Raw genomic sequence first — 26844 nt, forward strand, 5'->3', positions numbered from 1 at the left:
AGGGAGCAGGAGAAGTCAGAAGAGCAGCAAAGCTGAAAGGTAGAAAAGCAGAAAGGTTGAAAGTGTGAAAAATTAGAAAACAGGAAATGCAAAAGACTGAAAACTGAACGATTGAATGATTTAAACAGTCAAAAACTGAAAGACAGAAGCAGAAAGGCTGCAAGCTTGAAAGCCTGGAAGCCTGGAAGCCTTAAAGCAGGAAGGCAGAATGGCAGGAAGGCAAAAAGCTAAAAAGACTGGAAACTGGGGGACTGAAAGACTTAAAGACTCAAAAATTAAAAACCTGAAAAGGCAAAAAGACAGAAAGATAGAAAGCATGAAAGATTGAAAGGTTAAAAGACTGAAAGTTGAAAAGGCAAAAAAGAAGAAAGCCAAAAATGCAAAGACAGACAGAAATACATACAGACAAACACAGACAGAAAGACAGAAGGACGGAAAGACAGAAAGACAGAGGGATAGAGCGGCAGAAAGTCAGAGAAGCTGAAAATAAAATATAAAAATTTGAAAGCTTTAGAGCCTAAAAGCCGGAAAGCCTAAAAGTTTGGAAAACAGAAAGGCAGAAAGGCAGAGAGGCAGGAAAGCAGAAAGGTAGAATGACAGAAAGGTAGAAAGGTAGAAAGTTTCAAGATTTGAAATCTTGAAAGCAGAAAGGCAAGAAGTCAGAACGACAGAAAAGCTGGCATGTAGAAAAGCAAAAAGGCAAAAAGACTGAAAATTGAACGATTGAAAGATTCACACAGTAAAAAACTGTAAGACAGTAGGAGAAAGTTAGAAGGAAAGGCAAAAAGGCAGAATGGCAGAAAGGCAGAAAAGTAGGAACACAAAAAGGCTGGAAGCTTGAAAAAGACTGGAAACTGGGGGACTAAAGACTTAAAGACTCAAAAATTGAGAGACTGAGAGATACTTAGGAAGACAAGGATAAACAGACAGATACACAGAAAGGAATAAAAAATATAGAAAAACAAAGAGATAAAGAGACAGAGAGGCAGAAAAGCAGATAAACAGAAAGCTTGAGAGCCTGAAGCCTAAAAACCTTAAAACCTGAAAGTTGGAAAGCCTGAAAGTTTGGAAGCCTGAAAGTTTCAAAGCTAGAAACGCAGTAAAGCAGAAAGGCAAAAATTCAGAAAGCCTAGAAGTGTGAAAGTCTAAAGCCTCAAATCCTGAAGGCCTGAAGGTCTGAAAGTTTGAAAACCTGAAAGCTTGAAAGCCTTAAGGCAGGTCCGCAGAATGCCAGAAAAGCAAAAACGTAAAAAGACTGAAAACAGAGGAACCGAAAGACTTAAAAACTCAAAAATTGATAGACTGAAAAATAGGAAAACAAGGATAAGCAGAGAGATAGACAGAAGGAATAAAAAAGGTAGAAAGTCAGAAAGATGAAGAGACAAAGAGGCAGAAATGCAGATAAGCAGAAAGCCTGAAAGCCTGATGCCTGCAAGCCTGAAAATCTGAAAGATTGAAAGCCTGAAAGCAGGAAGGCCTGAAAGTCTGAAAGCTAGAAAGGCAAAAATGTGAAAAGCCTGAAAGCTTGAAAGTCCGAACACCTGAAAGCTTGAAAGCTGGAAAGCCTAAAAGCTAGAAAAGCTGAAAAGTAAAAAGGCAGTAATGCAGACAGCCTGAAAGGCTGAAAGTCTGAAGCCTGGTAGCAGGAACACAGGAATGTAGGAAGACAGAACGATATAAAGGCAAAAAGAGAAAATTGAAAGACTTAAGTACTCAAAATCTCAAAAATTAAAAGACAGGAAGACAAAGGCAGATAGAAAGGCAGAAGGAACAAAAAAGATAAAAAGACAAAGAAAAGAGAGACACAAAAGTAGATATGTTGAAAGGCTGAAGCCTGAAATCCTGAAGGCTTGAAGGTTTAGAAGCCTGAAATCTTGAAGGCCTGAAAGTTTGGAAGCCTGAAAATCTGAAAGCTTCAAAGCCTGAAAGCTTGCAAGCAGGAAAACCTAAAATGCTAAAATGCAGAAAGGAAGAAAGGTAGCACAACAAAAATACAGAATGGTGGAAAGGTAGAAAGGCAGAAAGGCTGAAAGGCTGAAACATACAAAGACAAAGGCAGATAAAAAGGTAGAAGGAACAGAAAAGAGACAAAAAGAGAAGCAGAAAAGCAGACAGGCTGAAAGGCTGAAGCCTGGAATCCTAAAGGCCTGAAGGTCTGGAAGCCCGAAAGACGAAAAAGTAGTAAGTTAGCAAAGCAGATAGGCAGAAACGCAGAAAAACTGTAAACCTGAAAGAGTGAAGACAGAAAGGTAGAAAGATAGAATGGCAGAAATGCAGAGGGACAGAAAGACAGAAAGCCTGAAAGCCTAAAAAGCCGAAAAGCAGAGAGGCAGAAAATCAAAAAAGGCAGAAAAGTAGACAAAAAGAAAAGCAAACAAGAGAAACAAAGAGGCAGAGAGTAGAAAAGTAGAAAGGCAGAAAAGAAGAAAGACAGAAAAGCAGAAAGACAAAAACACAGAAAGATAGGAAGGCTGAAAGGCAAAAAGGCAAAGACAGAAGGACTGAAAAACAGAAATATTAGAACACAGAGGGATAAAGGGGCAGAAAGTCAGAAAAACTGAAAACCTAGAAGCATGAAGACCTAAAAATTTGAAAGGTTTAAGGCCTAAAAGGCGAAAAGCCTGAAAGTTTGGAAATCAGGAAAGCAGGAAGGCACAAAAATAGAATGTCAGAATGGCAGAAAGATAGAAAGGCAGAAAGGCAGAAACCCTAAAATGTTAAAAGCCTTTAAACTTGAAAGGCAGAAAAATAGAAAAACAAAAAGTCTGACAGTTTGAAAAAGTGAAAGGCAGAAAGGCAGAATACCAGAAAGGTAGAAAGGTAGAAAGTTTGAAGAACTGAAATCTTGAAAGCAGGAAGGCAGAAAGGCAAAAAGACTGGAGACTGAAGTACTGAAAAACTTAGACTCAAAAATTGAAAACCTGAAAGCTTCAAAACCTAAAAGCATGAAAGCCGGACAGCCTGAAAGGCTGAAATGCAGGAAGGAAGAAAGGTGGCATGGCAAAAATGCAGAATGGAGGAAAGGTAGAAAGGCAGAAACCTGAAAGGCAGAAAAGCAGATAAGCATAACACCGGGAAGGCAGAAAAAAAGAAAGGCAGAAAAGCAGAAGGACAGAGAAGCAAAAACGCAGAAAAGCAGAAAAATAAAAAGGCAGAAAAGCAGAAAGACAAAACGACAGCAAGCTAGCAAGCCTGAAAGGTTGAAAGGTTAAAAGGCTGAAAGCTTGAAAGGCAAAACAGCAGAAAGGTAGAAAAGCAAAAAGGTAAAGAAAGATAGAAAGGCAGAAAGGCAGACCGGCAGAATGGTAGAAAGGTAGAATGGCAAGAAGATAGAAAGCCTAAAATGTTAAAAGCCTTTAAACTTGAAAGGCAGAAAACTAGAAAGATAAAAAAATAAAAAGGCTGGAAGCTTGAAAAAGGGAAAGGTAGAATGGCCGAAAGGCAGAGAGACAGGAAAGCAGAAAGGCAAAAAGGTAAAAAAAATGGAAGCTGAGGGACTGAAAGGCTGAAAGACTCAAAAATTGAAAGACTGAACGATAGGAACACAAGGATAGACAGACAGATACACAGAAAGGATAAAAAAGATAGAAAGACAGAAAGATAAAGAGACAGAGAGGCGGAAAGACAGATAGGCAGAAAGAATGAAAATCTGAAAACCTGCAAGCCTGAAAACCTGAAAACTTCAAAGCTTGAAAGCAGGAAAGTATGGAAGTCTGAAAGCTACAATGGCAGAAATAAAAAGCCTGGAAGCATGAAAGTCTGAAGTCTGGAATCCTGAAGGCCTGAAGGTCCGAAAGTCTGAAAACCTGAAAGTCTGAACACCTGAAAGTTTGGAAGCCGAAAAGCCTGAAAGCTAGAAAGGCAGAAATGTACCAAGGCAGAAATGCAAAAAGCCTGAAAGGCTGAAAGTCTGAAGCCTGAAATTCTGAAGGCCTGAAAGCCTGAAAGTTTGAAAACCGGACAGCCAGACATGGAGAACAGGCAGACATGGAGAACAGTAGAAAAGTGGGAAGGCACAAAGGCAGAAGGGCAGAAATGCTGAAAGACTGAAAATCAGAAAGGTTGAAAGGTTGAAAAGTTGAAAACCCGAAAGCACAATAGCAGAATGGTAGAATAGTAAAAAGGCAGAAGCTGGAAGCATGAAAGGCAGAAAGGCAGAAAGGTAGAAAGTCATAATGGAAAAAAGCACAAAAACAGAAAGACAGAAGAAGTGAACGCCTTTAAACTTGAATCCAGAAAAGATATAAAAGCAGCAAGATAGAATGGTAGAAATTTTGAAAGTTAGAATGGCAGACCGGCAGAAATTCTGAAAGCCTGTATGCTTAAAATTTCCTGCATTTGGCAGAATGGCAGAAAGTTTGAACGACAGATAAATTGAAAGACCGAAAACTGAAAGACCGAAAATTGAAAAATTGAAAGCTTGAAAATATAAAGGGCAGAAAAGCAGAAAGGTAGAGAGGCAGAAGGGTGGAATGGCAGAAAGTTGGAAGGGGAGTAAAGCTGAAAGGTTGAAAGCTTGAAAGCTTGAAAGGCGCAAAGGGTGAAAGGCTGAAAAGTTGAAAACCTGGAAGCCTGAAACCTGAAAAGCTGAACCTTGAAGGTTTTAAAGCTTCAAATGCAGGGAAGCAGAACCACAGCAAGACAGAGAGAAAATCAGATAAGTAGACAAAAACAACTACAGAGAAATATAGAAAGATAGAAATATAGAAAGAGGGAAAGGAAGAAAAAGAGAGAACAGAAACAAAAATTTCATTTATATACAGCGAGAACAATTTTACATCATTGAACGATTACCTGTTTTGTTATTGAGGTTCTCAGTTACATAAATTTTTTAGATGTACGCCTAGATCTTCAAAAAATTTAGATTTCTGTGCACCAAATCGTATTTGTGTTGATCATTCCAGAGGTAAACGGGTACGAATGTCACATAAATTCACCCAGGATATATAGACGGAAAACATCACTGACCTAAAATACAAAGAATTCAAAATTCGTAGCGTGATTCATTTGGTGTTAGAACCGTTAATAAGTGAAACAAATTACCATTTAAACTCAAACAGAGTCCTTTTGACTGAATCCCAGTCGACGTCGATTCCGGATAAACCCTACAGATTTAAACTTCCTCGAGAGCTGCTTTACAAACCTCTATTTCTATATTTATTTCAGAAACATACATACACTCCACCCGGAACTCAACTCTACTTCGAAAATATAACTGAAACATCGTATATTTTATTACCGGATTTGACGACCGCCACTTTCATGAGATTGGAAACCCATTTTAATAATAAAATTTATCGGAATTTATAACACCCCCTTACGTATTACTTCTCCGCATAAATATAATTTTAAACCGGACCTTGAATACTTATTTTAAATAGAAATCTTTAACGAGTTCGCTAAAACACACACTTTAAAATGTTACTTTCGCGCGATATTGTGGCGATTATAATTATCAGACTTACATAAATTCACGCAGCCTTGGGTCTAGCACAAGTGCTGGCTAGAAATTTGCCAACAGGTGTGACACAGTGTAAACAAAATTAACTTGTTACAGTCCATCTGGATTTTATTGCGTATTTTTTTTGCGGCACAAAATGGAAACCGAGTTGTTGAGGTAATAGCGAAGAAATGGCCGACCAAACTTAGGTAAAACTAGTCATCTTTTTGTTTTTAAGACATAGTTTCAGAAATGAACAATAAATTTCCGCCGCAGCAGTTCGCGACATTAACTTCAGGAAGCTTAAATTTCTATTCGCGCCTTCGAGAGTGAAAAACACCGTCTAGGAAAGTCTTTGTTTAACCACATTGTGACTTTGTTTAGGAACTGCGGCTATTGTGCCCGGTGTATGTAGTCGGATTTTAATTTATTAGCGAACAGCTTCCCACGATTTAGATAATAACATTAATAAAGGAGACAGATGAAGCTAAGATACCCGTCTTCCATACCCTCTTCCTTGAATATTCCATGAAAGCAAAACTGACAGCTCCATTTGATTAATGGCGTCTACCACAACCGATTCGTGGGGTATTGTGTCACTTTCACACCACAAAAACTCACTCCTCCTCACTCCTGCAGGTAAATCAATCCACACTAACCCCAAAATCACTAAACTTTCTGCGCGGAATACTTTCAGCAGTAACTTACAATTTCCTTCGAATGTGAGGATTCGAGTCGACGACCTTTGTTTTCAAACTAAGTTAATGGAAATAAATAGACGACAGAGAGAGCGCCGACATTTCATCCAAAGAGAATATTGATGCCTTCGTTGTCGGATGAATTCATATTAATTTTACCATTTTGACCTCTTGTCCACCCGGACGATGTGTGAATCCAAAATCTAGCGTGTCGTGCGTGCGCTAGACTTCGGGCAGCGGAAAATAGCCCTTGGGTCGTCATACGAACTTGATTGTCAGAAGATGAAACCGGTGGTTAATATTTTTAGCTTGGCTTGGCACAAACACGTTGAAAATAAACGTGTAATCCGTACGGGATAATAGCGAGTGTTTTCGGAAGATTATCAGATTTATTTTTCTTCGGCTGGTGAACGGATTAAGTAATGAAAGTGAGGACAGCTTATGCATATTCTAGCGGGGTATTTTTAGCGCGGCACCTGTTGGCTTTACGGACGACTTTAATCGACTTTATTCGAATTTTTATTAGTGGGAGTTTTGTTTTCGACTTTAATAGACTTCCAGCCTGACGGACTGGTTCATCGTTAACGGATTTGTTTCTAAGCTTGAATAATTGAAAGTCTGAGGAAGGTTTGCACGAAACGTCCATCCGTCTTTACAATGGAGTCCCTTTCCATAACGGAAAGCCATTTCTCTTGTGCATTTAAAGCAAATTTAAATAACTTGAAAGTTTTATTGGAGGCAATTCAATATAATGTGTATCAATGGAGCATCTGTGCAGATTTGAAGCTGGGTATGAATGTTAACGAGAATGCGAGGGTCCGCAAAGTTCTCTTGCGTCTTTGCGTATGGGATAATCGCTCTGCAGCTGAACATTATATAAAGCGTAACTGGGAACCTATGTAAATATAAAGCAGTAAAAATCAGCGTCCGGCATAATCTGCTCGTTGATTTCAGGAACACATTTTTTCGTTTTTAGTGCATCAAACTTATTTGATACTCAGCGGATGGATTTTTAATTTTGTGGGGAAATGATGTTATGATCCAGACGCTTTGTCTGAACTAAATCGATTTGCATGCTGAGTTGCTATCACCATGTCCAGATGCTAAGCGTTTGCAGAATAACTTTAATAGACATTGCAGTTTCATCAAGTGGTGGCAGAGAGAATAGTGTTTAATTACGAAAGTCGAGCTAACGACATGGTCAGAGAATAGCGGTCTGAAATATTGATTTCGGGACACCAGCTGTAGTGTTTGCTTGCAGTCAACACTAAATTTGTTAAAATAAATGATTGAAGAATCGAATAGTTGTTTGTTTAATAATTCAAGCAACTAAAACATTTCACGAAACTATGAAAAGTGACAGGTGTGAAAAGTAAATGAACGAAGCTTTTGGCTTTGATGTTTTTGAGAGTGTACATGGTCATAGTCAAGGTTTGTGTCATGCAATCATGGTTTGTTAATTAGAATATAAAAGTGTTATAAATAACTAAACTAATGGTTAAGCATTTTCTAAAAATCAAGGCTCTACTATTTAATGTTTTTCAAATTTATTTTGCGTGGATTCTTCATTTTTAATACTTTGGACACAAAAATAAAAATATCAAGCATTGATGATGTTTTGGAAATTTCTGTTGGAAATTGAAGAATTTGTTTTTTTTGATAGAAATTAGTTCTGAAATTTTTTGATCAAAACGGACTTCGGGTAGAAACGCAGAAAAACAGAAAGAGAGAAAGATAGAAGGACAGAAAGAATGGCAAGAAGACAGACAGGACGACAGAAAGACAAGAAAGACTGAAAGACGGAAAAGCAGAAAGCCAGAAAGACAGAATGGAAAAAAGACAGAAAGGTAAAAAGGTACAAAGTTTGAAGGCCTGAAATCTTGAATGGAGGAAGGCAAGAAGTCAGAACAGCAGCAAAGCTGAAAGGTAGAAAAGCAGAAAGGTTGAAAGTTTGAAAAAGTGAAAAAAAGAAAGGCAAAAAACTGAAAACTGAACGATTGAAAGATTAAAATAGTCAAAAACTGAAAGACAGAAGCAGAAATTTAGAACGAAAGGCAGAAAGGCAGAAATGCAGGAACATATTTAGAAAGGAAAACTTGAAAGCCTGAAAGCCTTAAACCAGGAAGGCAGAATGGCAGAAAGGCAAAGTCAAAGAAATTTTTACATTTTTTATGTAAGGTAAAATCAGTTTAAAAAAAAGAGAAAGAGGGAAATATAGAAAGGCAGAAAAATAAAATCAAGGACATTTTTACATATTTAAATATATGGTACAAAACAAGTTGCGAGAAAAAAATTATTAATATGAGAGACTTTTGATAGGAAAGCAAAATAATGAAAAGAGATAAAATTAGAAAGACAGAAGAACAGGAGGACAGAAGGATAAAAGGACAGAAAGACAGAAAGAGAAAGAGAGAAAGCGAGAAAAACAAAGAGAGAAAGAGAGAAAGACAGGACGGCAGCAAGCTAGAAATCCAGAAAATTTGAAAGGCTGAAAATATTTCAAGGCTGAGATGCTGACTGGCCGAAGGACAGAAGGACAGAAGAACAAAAAGACAGAAGGATGTAAAAATCGAACTGCCAAAGGATCAAAAAACGGATGAATAGAAAGACAGAAGACCAGAAAGCCAGGAAGGCAAAAAGGACAGAAGGTAGAAGCATTGTAACAAAGATGGACAGAAGGACAGAAGTATGAAAGGAGAGAGAGGTAGAAAGACAAAAACACAGGAAGGCAGAAAACAAGTAAGTAAGTAAGTAAGTAAGTAAGTAAGTAAGTAATTTTATTGTGCTAAAAACATAAAGTTTATACACTCGTCCAAAGTTTACAAGAATGTAATAGTAAAAATAAACATAAAAACCATGCAATACAATACTTATGTAGATTATGAGCTAGCTACATGATAAACAAGAAATTACTCAAAATTATATTGAAAATATTCATTGAAACTATAAAAACTATTTTCGGTTAAGACATCCTTGATTTTTTTTAGAAATTGAGATGGTGGAAGGTTGCGGAAACTCTGAGGTAATTTGTTAAAGAACACTATACAGAAATAGTTCCTGGCAGTTCTGCAACGGTTTATTCTCAAATTTTCGATTAACAAATTTGTGGACCTGGTATTATAGTCATGGAAAGAACTCAGTGTAGGAAATTGATTAATTTGGTTTACTAAAAATTTAAAACAGTGATAGATGTACAAGCAGGGCAATGTCAAAATATTTAAGGATTGAAATGAAAATTTGCAATCATTACGATAACCAATACCTGAAAGGATTCTAATAGCTCTTCTTTGAAGCCTAAAAAGGTTTTGTGACGAGGCGCTGTGTCCCCAGATTAGTATACCATATACTAAGTGAGATTGTATTAGCGCATAATATGCAATTTTTAATATATTTTGATCAACATGATTTGATAAGTTTCTTAAGAGATAAGTATTTTTAGAAATGATCTGAACAATATAATCCACATGTTCATGCCAAAGTAATTTAGTATCTAGAACAATTCCGAGAAACTTGTTAGTACTTTTCGTATCCGCAAAAGACTTATCTTTCTTCAATGAAAATACCATCTGAACTGATTTGTTCTTATTTACGCAAAGTTTGTTGGCGAAAAACCAAGGTTCCGCTTGCGACGATATATTCATAAGAGTACTTATTACTAATGAAGATGACATTGCCTTTTTACTAAAAGTAGTATCGTCCGCGTACAATATCGTAAAAAAATCAGGGAAAAAGTATGGCAGATCGTTCACATAAATTAAGAAAAGTAGAGGCCCTAAGATGGACCCCTGAGGTACACCATACGCGATTTGTTCTTTATCGGAGACTATACCATCAACAGAGACTACTTGCAATCGATTCAAAAGATACGATGAAATTAATCTAGTGGCATCTGGCTGAAAGTTGTAAAAAAAAAGTTTACGGATTAGTATTTCATGAGACATGCAGTCAAATGCCTTACTAAGATCTAGAAAGGCAGACACAAAATATTCACCATCTTGAAAGGATTTAACGACATTATCAATAAAAGATAGAACAGCTTTTTCAGTGGATAAGCCTTTTCGAAATCCAAACTGATTTGTACAAAACAAGTTATTACTAATAAAGAATTCAAGGATTTGTTCTAACATTAATTTTTCGAACACTTTAGACAACACTGGAAGAAGGGAGATTGGTCGATAGTTATCAACTTCATTGACATTACCTTTTTTGTATATTGGACATACTAAAGCCAATTTTAAGCAGTCTGGAAAAACCGAGTCAACAATACATTTATTTATTAATTTGGTCAAAGGTGCAATTAGTATATCCTTTACTGATTTTATAACGTCGACATTGAACCCATAAATATCTTTACTGCTCTTATTTTTTAATTTATTCAATGCCTCACGTACTTGTACCTCACTAACTGTCCTGAATTTAAAGAACATATGTGACGTGTTATTAACAGATATCATAATTTTAACAGGATCAAGATTAGTATTTGGTAAGGAATTAAGAATATTTTTAGCAATGCTCGAGAAATGTAAATTGAATTCGTTAGAGGAAATTTTTGTAGTTTCATGAATAGTACGTTTTCTACTTCTGTTTATTAATGACCACATAGCTTTAGAATTATTAGAATTGTTTTTAATAAAGACATTATTAGCTGCAATTTTAGCTTTTTTAACAGCTTCTTCATATTTACGCTTAAAGTTATTATACATTATTTTCAAACCCAAAGTCCCATATAATCTGTAAGAACTATATATTAGATGCAGAGTTTCTCGCATGATTTTTAAATCAGGGGTATACCAAATTATATTATGGACCTTGGATCTGTTACACGATAGTTTCTTCTCAGGACAGGCGATATTATAATACAATAGTAGCGTATCTACAAAGATCGAGAACAAATCAGACGCATTAAAGTCGCAATTTTGATCAATGAAACTCCAATCAACTTGTTGTAATAAATTAAAAAACATGATTTTCCCAAACTGTGAGATGGGCCTTACATATTTAGGGATAAATGAGTTATCGAATACAGCTTCCTTTAGAGTAACATTTACACATATTCCAGTATGGTCCGACCGATAAAGTTTAGCAGGTGTTATATTTATCATATCTGAATTAATATTAGTAAACACATTATCAAGTGTGTTGTTATAACGCGTTTTAAATCTGACAGTAGAATATAAGCCGTAGCTAGACAAAAGATTACAAAAATAATTGGCTTTTGTATCATTAGTGCCAAATAATAAGTTAAAATCTCCACCCACTATGACGTATTTAGATTTGCAACGAATTTCATTAAGAAGAATGACTATAGTATCAATAAATTTATGAAAATCGCCTTTTGGCGAGCGATAAACCGTTATTAAAATTAAATCTAACTTAGTGATAAGTACGCCGCATAATTCGCAATCCACCTCAGCAGAAAGTGCTGATACCTTATCAGACAGAATCTTGAAGGGGATACTTTGGTGCATCAGCTGCATGACTCCTCCATGCTTCTTTGAAGACCGCGCAAAAAATGCTGCCGTGTTGAAATCGGGCACATGAATATTATCGATTTCGATATGGTTCAACCAATGTTCACAAAGGCAGAGACAATTTATTTTTAGAATTTCCACTTCTGAAAAAAGCATATTAAATTTGTTTCTAATGCACTGTATGTTTAAAAATAAAATTCGAAAACTGGCCCCTTTGAAACAGAAATTTTCTATTAATTCATTAGGGACGTATTCACTTTTTCGTTTTTTAAGAAGTAAAATTTTTTCACTAAAATTCCTTCCGGCCATAATTCCTCCTTGAAGAAATCCTTAAAAATTGTTTTCTCCACTGTGATTTTGAATGACACGCTTTTGGCAGTAGGCCTCTTAGGAAGTTTGTCAACACTAATTTCTTTATCAGAGAATTTAGACTTTAAGAATAGCTTCAAATCGTTTTCAGACGTGTTTGGATGTAAATTACCGACATAGATATACCCATTTCGCGGCACAGCCTTTATCAACGTATCATTTTCATTTGTAGCAGAAGCTTTACCTCGAATGAAGTTACGCTTTTTCTTTCTTGAGACAACAGTTTGAAAACCTTCGGCATCATTTAGGGCGTTGTGAGAAGATATTTCTTCATTTTTTTCATTTTTTTCCATGTTCGACGATGCTACGTTTAATGATGGATTAGATGGAATAAACGGGATAACCTTTGGGTCTAAAACGGATTTATTATTGTTATCCTTCGGAATTTTCTGCTGTTTATTAGTTTTTTGGCCGGATCGGTTTTGGACACTCTTATCGCGTGATGTTTTATAGTGTACTTTTTTTTTCCACTCGTTTGTATCGTTTATGCCATCGGAAGATATATCGGAGAACACATCGACATCGAAAGAGGGCACCTTCAACAAATTATTTTTGGGATAATCTGTCAACATTTTTATCATATCAACATTGGAACTCTTCACATTGTTAAGCTCTTGTTTAAGACTTCGAATTTCGTCACGCAGGGAGACGGTGGCTGCTTCTATTGCCTTGCGTAAGATGCTAGAAAAGGTGTTGCTTTTTAGGAAACTAATTACTGTTTCCGTTATCGAAGTTTCTTCATCTCCTATCTTGACAGATGTACTCTCTGAAGTCGCTGTTTTATTGTGATGAAGACATTCCATTTCTGTTTCGGTAAAGAAACTAAACACTTCCTTTTTTTTATTTTTTTCACGAGCACAACTAGGGTGATAAGTTAGCCCACAAACTACACAACGTGTACACTTGCTTCTTAGCACTTGTTTGCATTTATCGCACTTTATTTCCGATTCACTTCTTTGAGAATCCGAAAACACTTCTTCACTCGTCGCCATCTTGTTCGACAAGAAATCCAGAAAGGTTGAAATGCTGAAATGGTGAAAAACAGAGGAATAGAAGGTAAGAAGGACAAAAGGAAAAAACCACCAAAGGACAAAAGGACATGAAAGGCGTAAGGAGATAAAGACAGAAAGACAAGAAGAGAAGAAGACAGGAAGGCACGAAGATAGGAAGATAGAAAGACAGAAAAGCAGCAAGACAGAAAAATGGAAAGCCAGAAAGGCTGAAAGGTTGAAGAACAGAAGGACAGATGTATACAATGACAGAAGAATAGAAGGCGGCTGGGCAGAGAGGGACAGAAAGACAGAAGAACAAAAAGAAAAAAGAAAGACAGGAAAGCAGGAAGTCAGAAATCTAGAAAGGCTGAAATGTTGAAAGCCTGAAGGACAGAAGGATAGAAGGGCAAATACGTAGAAGAGCATAAATACGGATGGACAGAAAGAAAAACAGAAAGGCAGAAAAAAGCAAATGCTGAAAGGCTAAAAGGATAGAAGGACGAAAAAACAGAAGAAGAGAAAGTCAGGAAGGCGGAAAGCTAGGATGCCACACAGATTGAAAAGGCCGAAGAATAGAAGGACAGAAGGATAGTGACAAAAACGGGCGAAAGGACAGAAGGACAGAAAGATACAAAGACAAAAAGACAGAAAGGCGAAAACAAGAAATCCAGAAAGACTGAAATGCTGAAACGCTGAAAACGGAAGGGTAGAAAGACAAAAGGACAAAAGGACCAAAGGACCAACGAACAAAAGGATCAACGAACAAACGGACAAGAGGACAAAGTACAAAACGACAGAAGAAGAAACAGAAATACAAGAAGACAAAAAGACGCAGGAAGATAGGAAGACACAAAGACAAGAAAGAAAGACAAACAGAAAGACAAGATGACAGAAAAGCAGAAAAACAGAAAGACAGAAAGACAGAATGATAGAAAGACAGAAAGGCAGCAACGCAGAAAAATAGAAAGCGAGAAAGGCTGAAAGGTTGAAGAACAGTAGGACATATGTATATAAGCGCAGATGGACAGAAGAACAAAAAGACAAAAAGAAAGACAGGAAAGCAGGAAGTCAGAAATATAGAAAGGCTGAAAAGTTGAAAGGCTGAAGGACAGAAGAATAGAAGGGCAGATGGGTAGAAGAGCATAAATGCAGACGGACGGAAAGAAAGACAGGAAGGCAGAAAACCAGAAAACTGAAAGGCTAAAAGGACGGAAGGACAGAAAAACAGAAGAAGAGAAAGGGAGGAAAAAAGCTAGGATACTCGACAGATTGAAAAGCTTGAAGGATGAAGAACAGAAGGACAGACGGATAGAAGGATAGTGACAAAGACGGACGGATAGAAAGACAAAAGGACAAAAGGACCAAAGGACCAATGGATAAAAGTATAAACGAACAGAAGTAGAAAAGGACAAAAAGACAAAAGGACTGAAAGATGTAAGGACAGGAAGACAGAAAGAAAAAGAAGAAAGATAAAAAGACAGAAGGAGAGACAGAAATACAAGAAGACAAGAAGATAGGAAGATACGAAAACAAAAATACAGAAAAACAGAAAAACGAGAAGGCAGAAAAACAGAAAAACAGAGAGATAGAAAAACAAAAGAACAGGAAGACAGGGAGATAGAAAGACAGAAAGGCAGCAAGGCAGAAAGATAGAAAACCAGAAAGGTTGAAAGGGAGATGGACAGAAGGACAGAAAGATAGAAAGACAGAAAGACCGGAAGGCGAAAACAAGAAATCCAGAAAGGCTGAAATGCTGAAACGCGGAGAAACGGAGGAATAAAAAGACAGAAGAACAAAAGGAGCAAAGGACCAAAGGACAAAAATGATAAACGGACAAAAGGACAAGAGGGCAAAGTACAAAAGAACAAAAAGACAAAAGGACTGAAAGGCGTAAGGACAAAAGGACAGAAAGACAGAAAGAAAAAAGAAGAATACAGGAAATAAGAATACAGAAAGACGAGAAGACAGATAAACAGAAAAACAGAGACATAGAAAGACAAAAGAATAGAAAGACAGGAAGACAGAAAGACAGCAAGACAGAAAGACAGAGATATAGAAAGATAGAAAGGCAGCATGGCAGAAAGATAGAAAACCAGAAAGGTTGAAAGGGCAGATGGACAGAAGGACAGAAAGACAGAGAGATAGAAAGACAGAAAGACCGGAAGGCGAAAACAAGAAATCCAGAAAGGCTGAAATGCTGAAACGCGGAGAAACGGAGGAATAAAAAGACAGAAGAACAAAAGGAGCAAAAGACCAAAGGACAAAAATGATAAACGGACAAAAGGACAAGAGGGCAAAGTACAAATGAACAAAAAGACAAAAGTACTGAAAGGCGTAAGGACAAATGGACAGAAAGACAGAAAGAAAAAAGAAAAATACAGAAAGATAAGAATACAGAAAAACAGAAAGACGAGAAGACAGATAAACAGAAAAACAGAGACATAGAAAGACAAAAGAATAGAAAGACAGGAAGACAGAAAGACAGGGATATAGAAAGACAGGAAGGCAGCATGGCCAAAAGATAGAAAGCCAGAAAGTTGAAAGGGCAGATGAACAGAAGGACAGGAAGACAGGAAGGAGAAGACAAGAAATCCAGAAAGGCTGAAATGCTGAAACGCTAAAAAACGAAGGGATAGAAAGAAGGACAAAAGGACCAATGGACAAAAGGATAAACAAACAGAAAGAGAAAAGGACAAAAAGACAAAAGGACTGAAAGATATAAGGACAGAAAGACAGAAAGAAAAAGAAGAAAGACAAAAAGAGAGAAGGAGAGACAGAAATACAAAAAGACAAGAAAATAGGAAGATACGAAGACAAGAGTACAGATAAACAGAAATACGAAAAGACAGAAAAATAGAAAAACATAAAGATAGAAAAACAGAAGGACAGAGAGACAGGGATCTAGAAAGACAGAAAGGCAGCATGGCAGAAAGATAGAAAGCCAGAAAGGTGAAAGGGCAGATGAACGGAAGGACAGGAAGACAGGAAAGAGAAAACCAGAAATCGAGAAAGGCTGAAAAGCTGAAACGCTAAAAAACGGAGGGATAGAAAGAAGGACAAAAGGACCAAAGGACCAATGGACAAAAGGATGAACGAACAGAAGCAGAAAAGGACAAAAAGACAAAAGGACTGAAAGATATAAGGACAGAAAGACAGAAAGAAAAAGAAGAAAGACAAAAAAGGAGAAGGAGAGACAGAAATACAAGAAGACAAGAAGATAGGAAGATCCGAAGAGAAGAGTACAGAAAAACAGAAAGACGAGAAGAGAGAAAAACAGAAAAACAGAGATAGAAAAACAGAAAGTTTGAAAGGTTGAAAAGCAGAAGGGCAGATGGGTACAAGGACAGAAGAATAGAACTCCAGAATGGCAGATAGACAGTAGGATAGAAAGACAGGACGGCGAAAATAAGAAATCCAGAAAGGCTGGAATGCTGAAACGCTAAAAAACGAAGGGATGGAAAGACAGAAGAATAAAGGGAGCAAAGGACCAAAAGACAAAAGGACAAAAGGGCAAAGTACAAAAGGACAAAAAGACAAAGGGACTGAAGGGCGTAATAACAGAAAGACAGAAAGAAGAAAGACAGAAGGAGAAACAGAAAGACAAGAAGACAGGAAGGCAGGAAGATAGGAATACAGGAAGCCAAGAATACAGAAAAACAGAAAGACAAGAAGACAGAAAAACAGAGACATAGAAAAACAAAAGAATAGAAAGACAGAAAGACAAAAAGACAAGGAGATAGAAAGACAGAAAGGCAGCAGGGTAGAAAGATGGAAAGCCAGAAAGGTCGAAAAATTTAAAAACAAAGGGCAGATGGGTACAAGGACAGGAGAATAGAACGACAGAAGGGCAGATGGACGAAAAGACAGAAGAACAGAAAGACAAAAAGGACGACAGGAAGGGAGGAAGCCAGAAATCTACAAAGGCTGAAAAACTGAAAGGCTGAAGGACAGAAGGATGGAAAGGCAGACGGGTAGAAGGGGAGAAGTACAGGAGGACAGAAAGTCAGAAGGACGGATGAACAGAAAAACAGAAGAACAGAAAGTCAGGAAGGCAGAGGGTCAGAAAGTCAGACAGGCGAAAGGCTGAAATATTAAAATGCTGAAAAATGGAAGGAAAGAAGAAAAAAGGAGAAAAGGACTTAAGGATGGAAGATCAGAAGGACATATGGACAGAAAGACAGAAGAACAGAAGGAAAGAAAGGCAGAAAGGTAAAAAGTGAGAAAGACAAAATGAATCAATTTTTTAATGTATAGTAGAAATGAGTACTGAAAAAATTGTATAGGAGATTTTAGATTGAAAGGTAGAAAAACAGAAAGAAAAAAAGAAACAGAGATAGACAAAATGAGGGGTGGAAAAACAGACAACACGACAAATAAAGAGACAGAAAGGCAGAAAGGCTGAAAGGCTGAAATGCTGAAAGGCTGAAGGACAGAAAGATAGAAGAATTCAAGGACTGAAGAACAGAAGACTAGAGGAACCGAAGGACAAAAGTATTTTCATATTTTTAGATGCATGATAGACATTAGTTCTGACAACACTTTGTGACTATGAGAGACTTAAAGTAGGGAGGCAGAAAGAACAAGACAATGATAGAAAGACAAACCAAATGAGAGACAGAAAGAATGACAGAAAGGCAAAAGAACAAAAGGACAGAAAGACCAGAAAGAGAAAAACTTACAGATTGAAAGACTGAGGGACAAACAGAATGAAAAACTGAAAGACTGAAACACTGGAAGAAAGCCAGAAAAAGACTAAAAGGTTGAAAGACATACATTTTTCGGTATACGATGTTTTGTAAATTTTGCATGAAAACAAGAGACATTAGGGAGAAAAGCAGAAAAACTCGAAGAGAGAAAGAAAGACAGCAAGGGAGACAGAAAGACACACCAAAGACATATAAAAAGACACAGAGACAGAAGGACAGAAAGAAATGCAGAAAGCGGAAAAGCAGAGAGGCAGAAAAGCAGAAAGGCAGAATGATAGACAAGCCGAGAAGTTGGAAGCTTGAAAAACTAAAGAATTGGAAGGCAGAAAGACGAAAAGACAGTAAAACAGAAAGACAGAAAAACGGAATGATATAAAGACATAGAAAGAGAAAACCAAAAAACATTCTATAAATATGAGGAACGTCAATTAGGGAGGCAAAAAAAACAGGAGAGAATGATAGAAAGAAAGAAAGATAAAAATCAAATGTGACAAAGAAAGGGAGATTGAAAGAGATATATGAAGACAGAGAGAAAGACGGACAGAATGGCAGAAAGGCAGAGGCTAGATAAAAAGACACAAAGGCAGAAAGACTTACAGATTGAAACACTGAAGGGCGAAATAACTGAAAGGCGGAAAGACAGAGACAGAAAGTCAGAAAGGCAGATGATGTATGATAGAAATTAGTTCTCAAAAATTTGTATAAAAGTAAAAGCCTTTAGATAGAAAGTTAGGCAAACCAATACGATAGACAAAAACACACAGAGAGAGGAAGACAAAAAGAAAGGCAAAAAAGCGGAAAAGCAAAAACAGAAAGGCAAAAAGAAAATAAATTTTTAGATGTAGGTAGAAATTAGGTCAGAAAATATTCTAAATAGAAAGACAGACGGAAAGACAGATAAAAAGTAGACATATAGACAGTAATATAGAAATACAGAAAGAGAGATAGGGAGAGAAAGATAGGGAAATAGAAAGAAAGAAATAGAGATTGAAAGACAAATAGAGAAAGAGTGAGCGAGGGGGCGGGGAGAGTGGAGAAAGTTTCGAGAAAGGGACAATATTTTAAACAGTTTTGGAATATCCAATAAGAAAATTAATACTCCTATATTCGAAGTGTCATGTTGATTTTCAGAATTAGGTGTAAATTCATGGGAATTGTGGTATATTTATAATGCTCGTAAAATTCGGTCATCATTGAAGAAAACTCTTGCAATAAAACTTGTCGGTCTTAACAATATATTCCTTCCTTCCCTCCATAAATTTTAGTCCGGAGTTCCTTCCTAAGATTGTTAAAGTTCTTGACGTTGAGTAATTCGTGTATCCTCTACTCGACAAATACACTAAAAAATTAATTGAAATACAATGCTGTGAAAATATATTCGTGCCTAACAATTTTAAATTAGTGGTTCAAATGTGAAAATTTAAAATTTTAAATCATGTTAAATGACCTGACCTGACCTGACTTGTTTATTATCGCTTGCAATTTTTACCTCATCGTCCTGTGTCTTCACTCACAAGTACTTAAATTCCTGCATAAACCGACATTAATCTCCCGATCCTCGCGAAACTTCCGTACTTTCACTCTTTCCTGCCATCCAGGCTCAACTGGTGTCTCCATCATCACCCAAAATCCACTCTCAAACCAGAGATAATCGAGTATATCGTACTGGGACAACATAAACCCCAAATATTAATAGCACCTAATGAATTCTATTAATTCTATAAACACATCCCGTTCGAAGCGCCTCGTTATAGTGCATCGATTTTCAATTCCCCGGATTAATTATTCACTCGTTCAAATTGTGTAATTTAACAGACGCATCTCAAGCTCGAAAGCAGTTCGAAAATAAACGAAGCTTGCGAAAGCTGTTTGCACCTTCTTAAATTGCGATTTATTGCAGACCTTTTAGATTGGAAGAGCCTTTGCTTACAACAAAAGGTACAAGTGTTTCTATAAATTAAAAAAAGACTCGTTGCGTGTATTTCCTCAGATGTTTACTCCAAATCTCGAATTACACAGTTTTCCAAGCGTTGGAGAGAATTTATTATTTTAATTAAACTATTATTCTTCTTAATTTCTAGCGGGGAATTCGGGAATTATTTCTATTTATTAAGTGCGGATTTTTGCTGTCGGGTTCCTTCTCCGGGAGTATTAATTATGACACGGTCTTATCCCCTTTTTACTTATCCTGAAGGATCCCATGGACGTAATCTGGCTAGCATCTCGGTCATTTAAGCCCCTTGATATTATCGCAAATCGAATCCTCTTCATTAAATGGGATATTCTCAGGAGCTGATAAAACAAGGAACAAGGAGATTTTTTCTGGATTAAAGCGCTTATTTTCCAGATGCGAATTGTCAGAACGGGCGAATTTCACGTTTCGAGATAATTTTATCTGTATATATTTGGAAAATTCGTTTCGCAATAATATTTTTTTTTAATGTGAAATTATATGACGTTCGAAAGCGATATCATTTCCCGGAGCTCGTTACCGGTTTTGCCCCGATTCGATTCCCTTTGACACGTGGAAAAGGCAAGAAATCACATCAGGTGAACGTCTGGACGGTAACGCGTGAATAAATTAAAGCTTTTTATGGCCAGAGACACGGAAGCACTTCTAAAGGATTTGCGAGTGGAAGCTGAACCGTAACACAATGGCTTCTTTCTCCGAAAAACGGCGGAATTGTTTGCAGATAAATACAACTTTTGTAATTGCGTCGAGACAGGTCACTCTAAGAAAAATTTCTTACGCCAGAACGGGCAGAAATAATTACGAACAAATTGAATTGATTGTTGCGATTTTTATTTCAGAAATAACGTGGAAATTAAAAGCGTCCGACCTGTTTGTTTTTAAAGCGTGATTAATTTTTTATTGCTATTTGTAGACTTTTTGTAATTATCCGCGAGCGCTGCATTCGTTTAAGGTGGAGTTTTTGTGAAAGAGGAGGAAATCAGGTTGTAGCCGAGGTGCTCCCGGAGTCGAGTAAATTAAATTATGCAGATTACACTTCTAAGAGTAATTAAAAAAGTTGTGTGGGAGAAGAGTCGGTTCGAATGATAACTTAAATATTAGAGAGGGTACTGATTTTATTTTGAGTGCAATATCTCGCCTAGTGGGGAAGATATACACACAATAACAGCGAAACCCGATTAATAAATATGCGTACTTCGTAATTTAAAAATTCCACCGAAGTAACTCAATCTAAAATTCAAAAACGACGCCCCGAAAACCCTGGGTTATTTAGCACACCCTCGGGACTTGTATTCTTGCCTGGTTAAGTTTATTTGTGTTCGTATATGCTGATAACGAACTGCAACACCATCCTGTTTTTCTATGCAACCCGGCAAATCCTCTTTCGTCCTGCGCTATTATCCTTTAAGCTTACTTAATTATGCAGCCGGCACTTTTACATTTACATCAATGCTCCAGAATAGACCCAACTGCTGCCAAACCCATCCTTTGATAAATGCGTTTCGCGAATTTTGGAGCTATATCTCGCGATTTTCATCATGCTATGCATTTTCAGCTTAGCGAAATCCTCCAGGGCATTGTTTGTCAGGTCTATCCTCTGAATTTGCGATTCTAACTTCTCCTGACTCGACTTCCATACCAAGTGTTTTATTTTTAATTATTCTACGCCGCACCGAAGATTAAAAACGTTCGACTTATTATTAAATTTATTAATTTAGAAGCTCGTGGTCGATCATTATTTATAGACGCGTATTTATCATTGTTTACGCTGGTTTAATCTGATTTATGCCCGAAACTCACTCATCAAAATAGAACCGCGCTTCAGCTGTTAAAAATAAAAATATTTTTGTCGTGGCGGCTCCTAGTGGATTCTATCCAAAAATTCGGGCGGATTTAGACCAAGATGTAGAATTGGTCGGGGCCGATAAGCTTTTACTTTAAGTAAATAGGACACCCGACGGTCTCAAATGATTTAAGTGGGATTATAAAAGTCGTAATAAAGTTTTCAGAGTACATTTTTTACGGGCTATTTCAATTTTCAGGTGGCCGATGCCGCGGACCGTTCGGTTTTATAGACATAATAAAGTGGGGAGGCGAAGGTTTAGCTAGAGTTGTGGTAATTTCTTCGGGGACGTGGTGACGTGAAAAATGCACGATGACTAATGAGGGTGGAGAGTGATGGCGAAACAAAGGAGTAAACATAGAAAATCTTTACCCGGAAAGAGAGTTCGGCTGGTTGCTAAGCGGTGTTTTTTACGTGGAATAAATTTTCCTCGAGGTACTCGGGACAATGTCATTGAAAAATTGAGCTTTGGTAAAAAATCTGCAAAAAATAGATCCCGACGTGCTGATTCGAGAAATATGGCGTGTTTATTGTGTGTAGCAAGATTTTAGAAATATTTGGTTTGAAAGTCAATTTCTTAAAAATCGTAAACGTTATCATATTTCATTTAACGGTTCGGGAAAATGATACGAGTTTTTGGAGAGATGATTTTCCACTGTTCCCTTCCTTGAAGTTTTCTAATAATTTGAGTTTATTTTCAAGTCGAAATCGATGTGCGTTTGGAATCCACGGGTTAAAATATAAAACCGTGCAATACTTCGGGAGTGCCGACGAATAAAAAATTCATAAAAAATTCAAACCGGACGGAATTCAGATTCATTTTTCAATGAAATTTTTCTCTTCAATTTATGGTCAAAATGCAAAGCTCAAGATTGATGTCACGTAACTCCGGAACGGCATAAGATTCCGGTTTCCGGTTTTCACCGCTCGATTTTTTGAAGATTAATGATAATATGGGGTCACTTTGAGGACGAAATCACCGTTCGTTTGAAATTCACAAGTTAAAATATAAAACCGTGTCTACTTTCGAGAGTGTCGGTGAATAAAAAATTAAAAAAAAATCAGGCCAGTTCGGAGACATTTGTATTGCTCAGATTCTTTTACAGGAAGCTCGAATTAGTGCGGGAACTAAATTTCAGATCGCTATGAGCTCAATCAGATTTTTCAAAATTCGAAGCATGCAGTGAAAATGGTGGAGGAGCCGTAGGACAAACAAAAAATTCATAAAAACTCAGAAAATTTACCATCTAACCGAAATTCAGTTTCTGTACTAATACTTATTGCATTGGGGAGTACGTTTTTGGCGTCAGTTGTTGAAAATTTTCATTATTTTGGAGTTTCAGACGAAATTCTTCTTAAATCTATAGTCAAAATATAAAGTACAAAATTGATGTTCCATAATTCCGGAACGGCAGGAAATTCCGATTTCGGGTTTTCACCGCTCGATTGCTAGAAATTTTCTAATAATTTGAGTTCATTTTTAAGTCAAAATCGTTGTTCGTTTGTAATCCAAGGGTTAAAATATGAAATCATGTCATTTTTCGTGAGTGCTGATGAATAAAAAATTCAAGTCAGTTCAGAAACATTTTCAATGCCCAGATTGCTCTTCAGAACGCTCAAATTAGTAAGGAAATCAAATTTCAGACCGTTATGAGATCAAATCTGATTGTTTAAAAATTAAAGCTTATAATAAAAATGCTGGAGGAACATGTGACGAATCAAAAATTCATAAAAAATTTGGGACAACCCGTAAATATTTTTAGTGCCCAGATTCTTTTTCAGAAAGCTCGAATCTGTACATACAGCAATTTACACATGAATCGGGGCCCGTTTAAAATAGATAGTTTCATATTCTGCAAATCCAAAATATTTCACGATTTTTCGAAAAAAAAAAAAATCGGTCTAACAAACCTCTTCCTGTTTAACTGAAGTTCAGTTTCTGAACTAATTTTGCACCACAGAGTCTATTTCTGGCACCAGTTGTTGAATATCTTAATTATTTTAGTCGAAATTATCGTTAAATCTTTAGTCCATGCAAAGTTCAAGTTTGATGTCCCATAACTCTGAAATGGCATAAGAAAGCCGAAAAGGACGAAAAATGACGAAAACGACGAAATAGAACGAAAAGGACGAAAAAAGACGAAAAGGTCGAAAACCACGAAAACGGCGAGAAATTAGGAAAAGGGCAAAAAGGACGTAAAAAGGACGAAAAGATCGAAAAGTACGAAAAAGGACCAAACAGGACGAAAAAGGACGAAAAAGGACGAAAAGGACGACAAAGGACGAAAAGGACGAAAAGGATAAAAAATTACGAAAATGACGAAAAGGGACGAAAAGGACGAAAAATTGGGATAATGACGAAGATTTACCAAAGAGGACGAACAAGGACGAAAAGGACGAAGAAGGACGAAAAAGGACGAAGGAGGTCGAAGAAGGACGAAAAAGGACGAAAAGGACGAAAAAAGGAAGAAAAGGTCGAAAAGGACGACAAAGGTCGAAAAGGCCTAAAAAGGACGAAAAGGTCGAAAAGGACGAACAAGGACGAAAAGGACGAAAAAGGACGAAAGGCGACGAAATAGGTCGAAGAAGGACGAAAAAGGTCGAAACATGCCGAAAAAAGAAAAAGGACGAAAAGGGCGAAGAGGACGAAAAAGGACGAAGAAGGTGGAAGAAGGAGGAAAAAGGACGAAAAGGACGATAAAAGGACGAAAAGGTCGAAAAGGATGAAAAAGGTCGAAAAGACCTAAGAAGGACGAAAAGCTCGAAAAGGACGAAAAAGGACGAGAAGGATGGAAAGGTCTAAAAGGACGAAAAGGTCGAAAAGGACGAAAAAGGACGAACAAGAACGAAAAAAAGAAAAAGGACGACAAGGCCAAAAGGACGTAAAAAGGACGAAAAGATCGAAAAGTACGAAAAAGGACCAAACAGGACGAACAAGGACGAAAAAGGACGAAAAGGACGACAAAGGACGAAAAGGTCGAAAAGGACGAAAAGGATAAAAAATCACGAAAATGACGAAAGAAGGACGAACAAGGATGAACAAGGACGAAAAGGACGAAAAAGGACGAAATTTATGAAAAAGGAGGGAAAGGTCGAAAAAGGACGAAAAGATCGAAAAAGGACGAAAGAGAACGAAAAAGGATGAAAATGGACAAAAAAGGACGGATAGGACGAGAAATTAGGAAAAGGACCAAAAAATGCAAAGTACAAGTTTGATATATAACTCCGGAATGGCATTAGAAAGTCGAAAAGGACGAAAAAGGACGAAAACGTCGAAAAAGGACGAAAAGTTCGATAAGGACGAAAAAGGACCAACTAGGACGAAAAAGGACTAAAAAGGACGAAAAAGACGAGAAGAATGAAAATGGACGAAAAACGACGGGAAGTACGAAAAAGGACGGAAAGGTTGAAAAAAACGAAAAAAGACCAAACAGGACGAAAAAGGACGAAGAGGACGAAAAATTAAGAAAATGACGCAGATGGACGAAAGAGGACGAAAAAGGACGAAAAATTAAGAAAATGACGCAGATGGACGAAAGAGGACGAAAAAAGACGAAAAGGTCGAAAAGGACGAAGAAGGACGAAAAAGGACGAAAAGGTCGAAAAGAACGAAAAAGAACCAAACAGGACGAAAAAGGGCAAAGAGGACGAAAAATTAAGAAAATGACGCAGATGGACGAAAGAGGACGAAAAAGGACGGAAAGGTCAAAAAGGACGAAGAAGGACGAAAAAGGACGAAGAAGGTCGAAGAAGTACGAAAAAAGACGAAGAGAAAGAAAAAAGACAAAATAGGCGAAAAGGACGAAAAAAGGACGAAAAGTTCGAAAAGGCCTAAAAAGGGCGAAAAGGTCGAAAAGGACGAAAAAGGACGAGAAAGACGGAATGGTCAAAAAGGACGAAAAGGACGAAAAAGGACGAAAAAGGACGGACAGGACGAGAAAGACGAAAAAGGATGGAAAAGGACGAAAAGGTCGATAAGGTCAAAAAAGGACGAAAAGGACGAGAAATTAGGAAAAGGGCGAAAAAGGACATTTCCGGGGTCTACCGTTCGATTCCTCGAATTATTTGAATGATTTAGGTTGATTTTCAAGCGGTAAACAATGTCTGTTTGGAATCCACGAAGCAAATAATAAAACGGTGGCATTTTTCGGGAGTGGTTATAAATAAAAATTAAAAAAAAAAATAATAAAAACGGTCCGGAGATATTTTTAGTGCCCAGATTCTCTTTCAGGTGGTTCAAAGTAAGGAAGCCAAATTTCAGAGAGCTATAAAATCAAATCTAAGTTTTCGAAAATGAATCGGGATTACAATCAAAATGGCTAGGATATAGTAAATAAAAAATTTCGACAACCCGGAGATATTTTTAATCCCCAGATTAATTTTCAGAAAGCTCGAATTTGTACATACAGCAATTTTCACATGAATTGGGGCCCGTTTAAAAAAGATAGCTTCATATTCAGTCTGTAAATCCAAAATAGTTCCGATGTTTAAAAAAAAAAGGGAAAACATTTTCCTATTTAACTGAAATTCAATTTCTAGACTAATTTTACACCGTGGAGTCTATTTCTGGCGATATTTTAATCATTTTAGTCGAAATTCTCCTTAAATCTATAGTCAAAATGCAAAGTTCAGGTTTGATGTCTCATAACTTCGGAACAGCACGAGATTCCGACTTCCGGGTTTCAGGATTCGATTTTTTTAAATTTTCTCATCGAAGTGGTTGAAATTTAGGCCAAAATGGGTGTCCGCGCCAAAATTTAAGACAGTGCCAATATATTATGCAAATCATAATCAGTGTAAAATGAAGCTTTGAATATATAGGACATCCGCTCTGTTTTGTGTACTATTATTATTTCAGTTTGTTTTAATCTGCTTCGTATAGTATTACGTCACAAATAAATATTCATATATTTTCAAGTGTTTGCTAGGTCACGATTGCGTAGCATCTCATAAACAAATAAATCGATAATCCAAAAATAAGCAATCACTTATCAGACAAATGTAGGTAAATTTCATATGTGTTTCCTAGTATGTATTATGATTATTATTAATTTTGGTAAATTTGTACTGAATTCAGTATGAAAGCACTTGTATTTAGAACGAGTCGCTCGCTCCGCGAGCTCCAGCAAATATACGTGTGTTTCAAGTCCCGACTTTAGTTTATTGCACTCTTAAACTCATTTTTGTCAGACAATATCTCTAAAGTCCTTGTTTGTTCCTTTGTAATTGAATTTTTTTGTACTCCAGCATTATGGATTTAATCTTAATTAACTTAAAAAAAAAATCAAATATGAAATATTAAAACTTAATTTCCGGCTTCGGCTTGCTTTATTTGCAACGTTCAGCTTTAACT

The 26844-nt window shown here is 36.9% G+C and overlaps 2 protein-coding genes across 5 annotated transcripts in view; both read left to right on the forward strand.

Annotated features, from left to right (window-relative positions):
• Positions 1-26844, forward strand: part of LOC135127269 (FMRFamide receptor) — a 185552-nt gene that overhangs the window by 47798 nt on the left and 110910 nt on the right. The window lies entirely within an intron of this gene.
• On the forward strand, positions 13010-25564 carry LOC135126818 (uncharacterized). The gene is made up of 4 exons (XM_064052973.1): positions 13010-13034; positions 13105-13319; positions 16019-16258; positions 25223-25564. The coding sequence occupies exons 1-4, from the start codon at positions 13010-13012 to the stop codon at positions 25562-25564; spliced, it is 822 nt and encodes a 273-aa protein (XP_063909043.1).

Source organism: Zophobas morio, unplaced genomic scaffold (assembly GCF_036711695.1).
Source record: "Zophobas morio isolate AGI-343-1 ecotype UQ-CSIRO unplaced genomic scaffold, CSIRO_AGI_Zmor_V1 ptg000011l, whole genome shotgun sequence".
NCBI lineage: Eukaryota > Metazoa > Arthropoda > Insecta > Coleoptera > Tenebrionidae > Zophobas > Zophobas morio.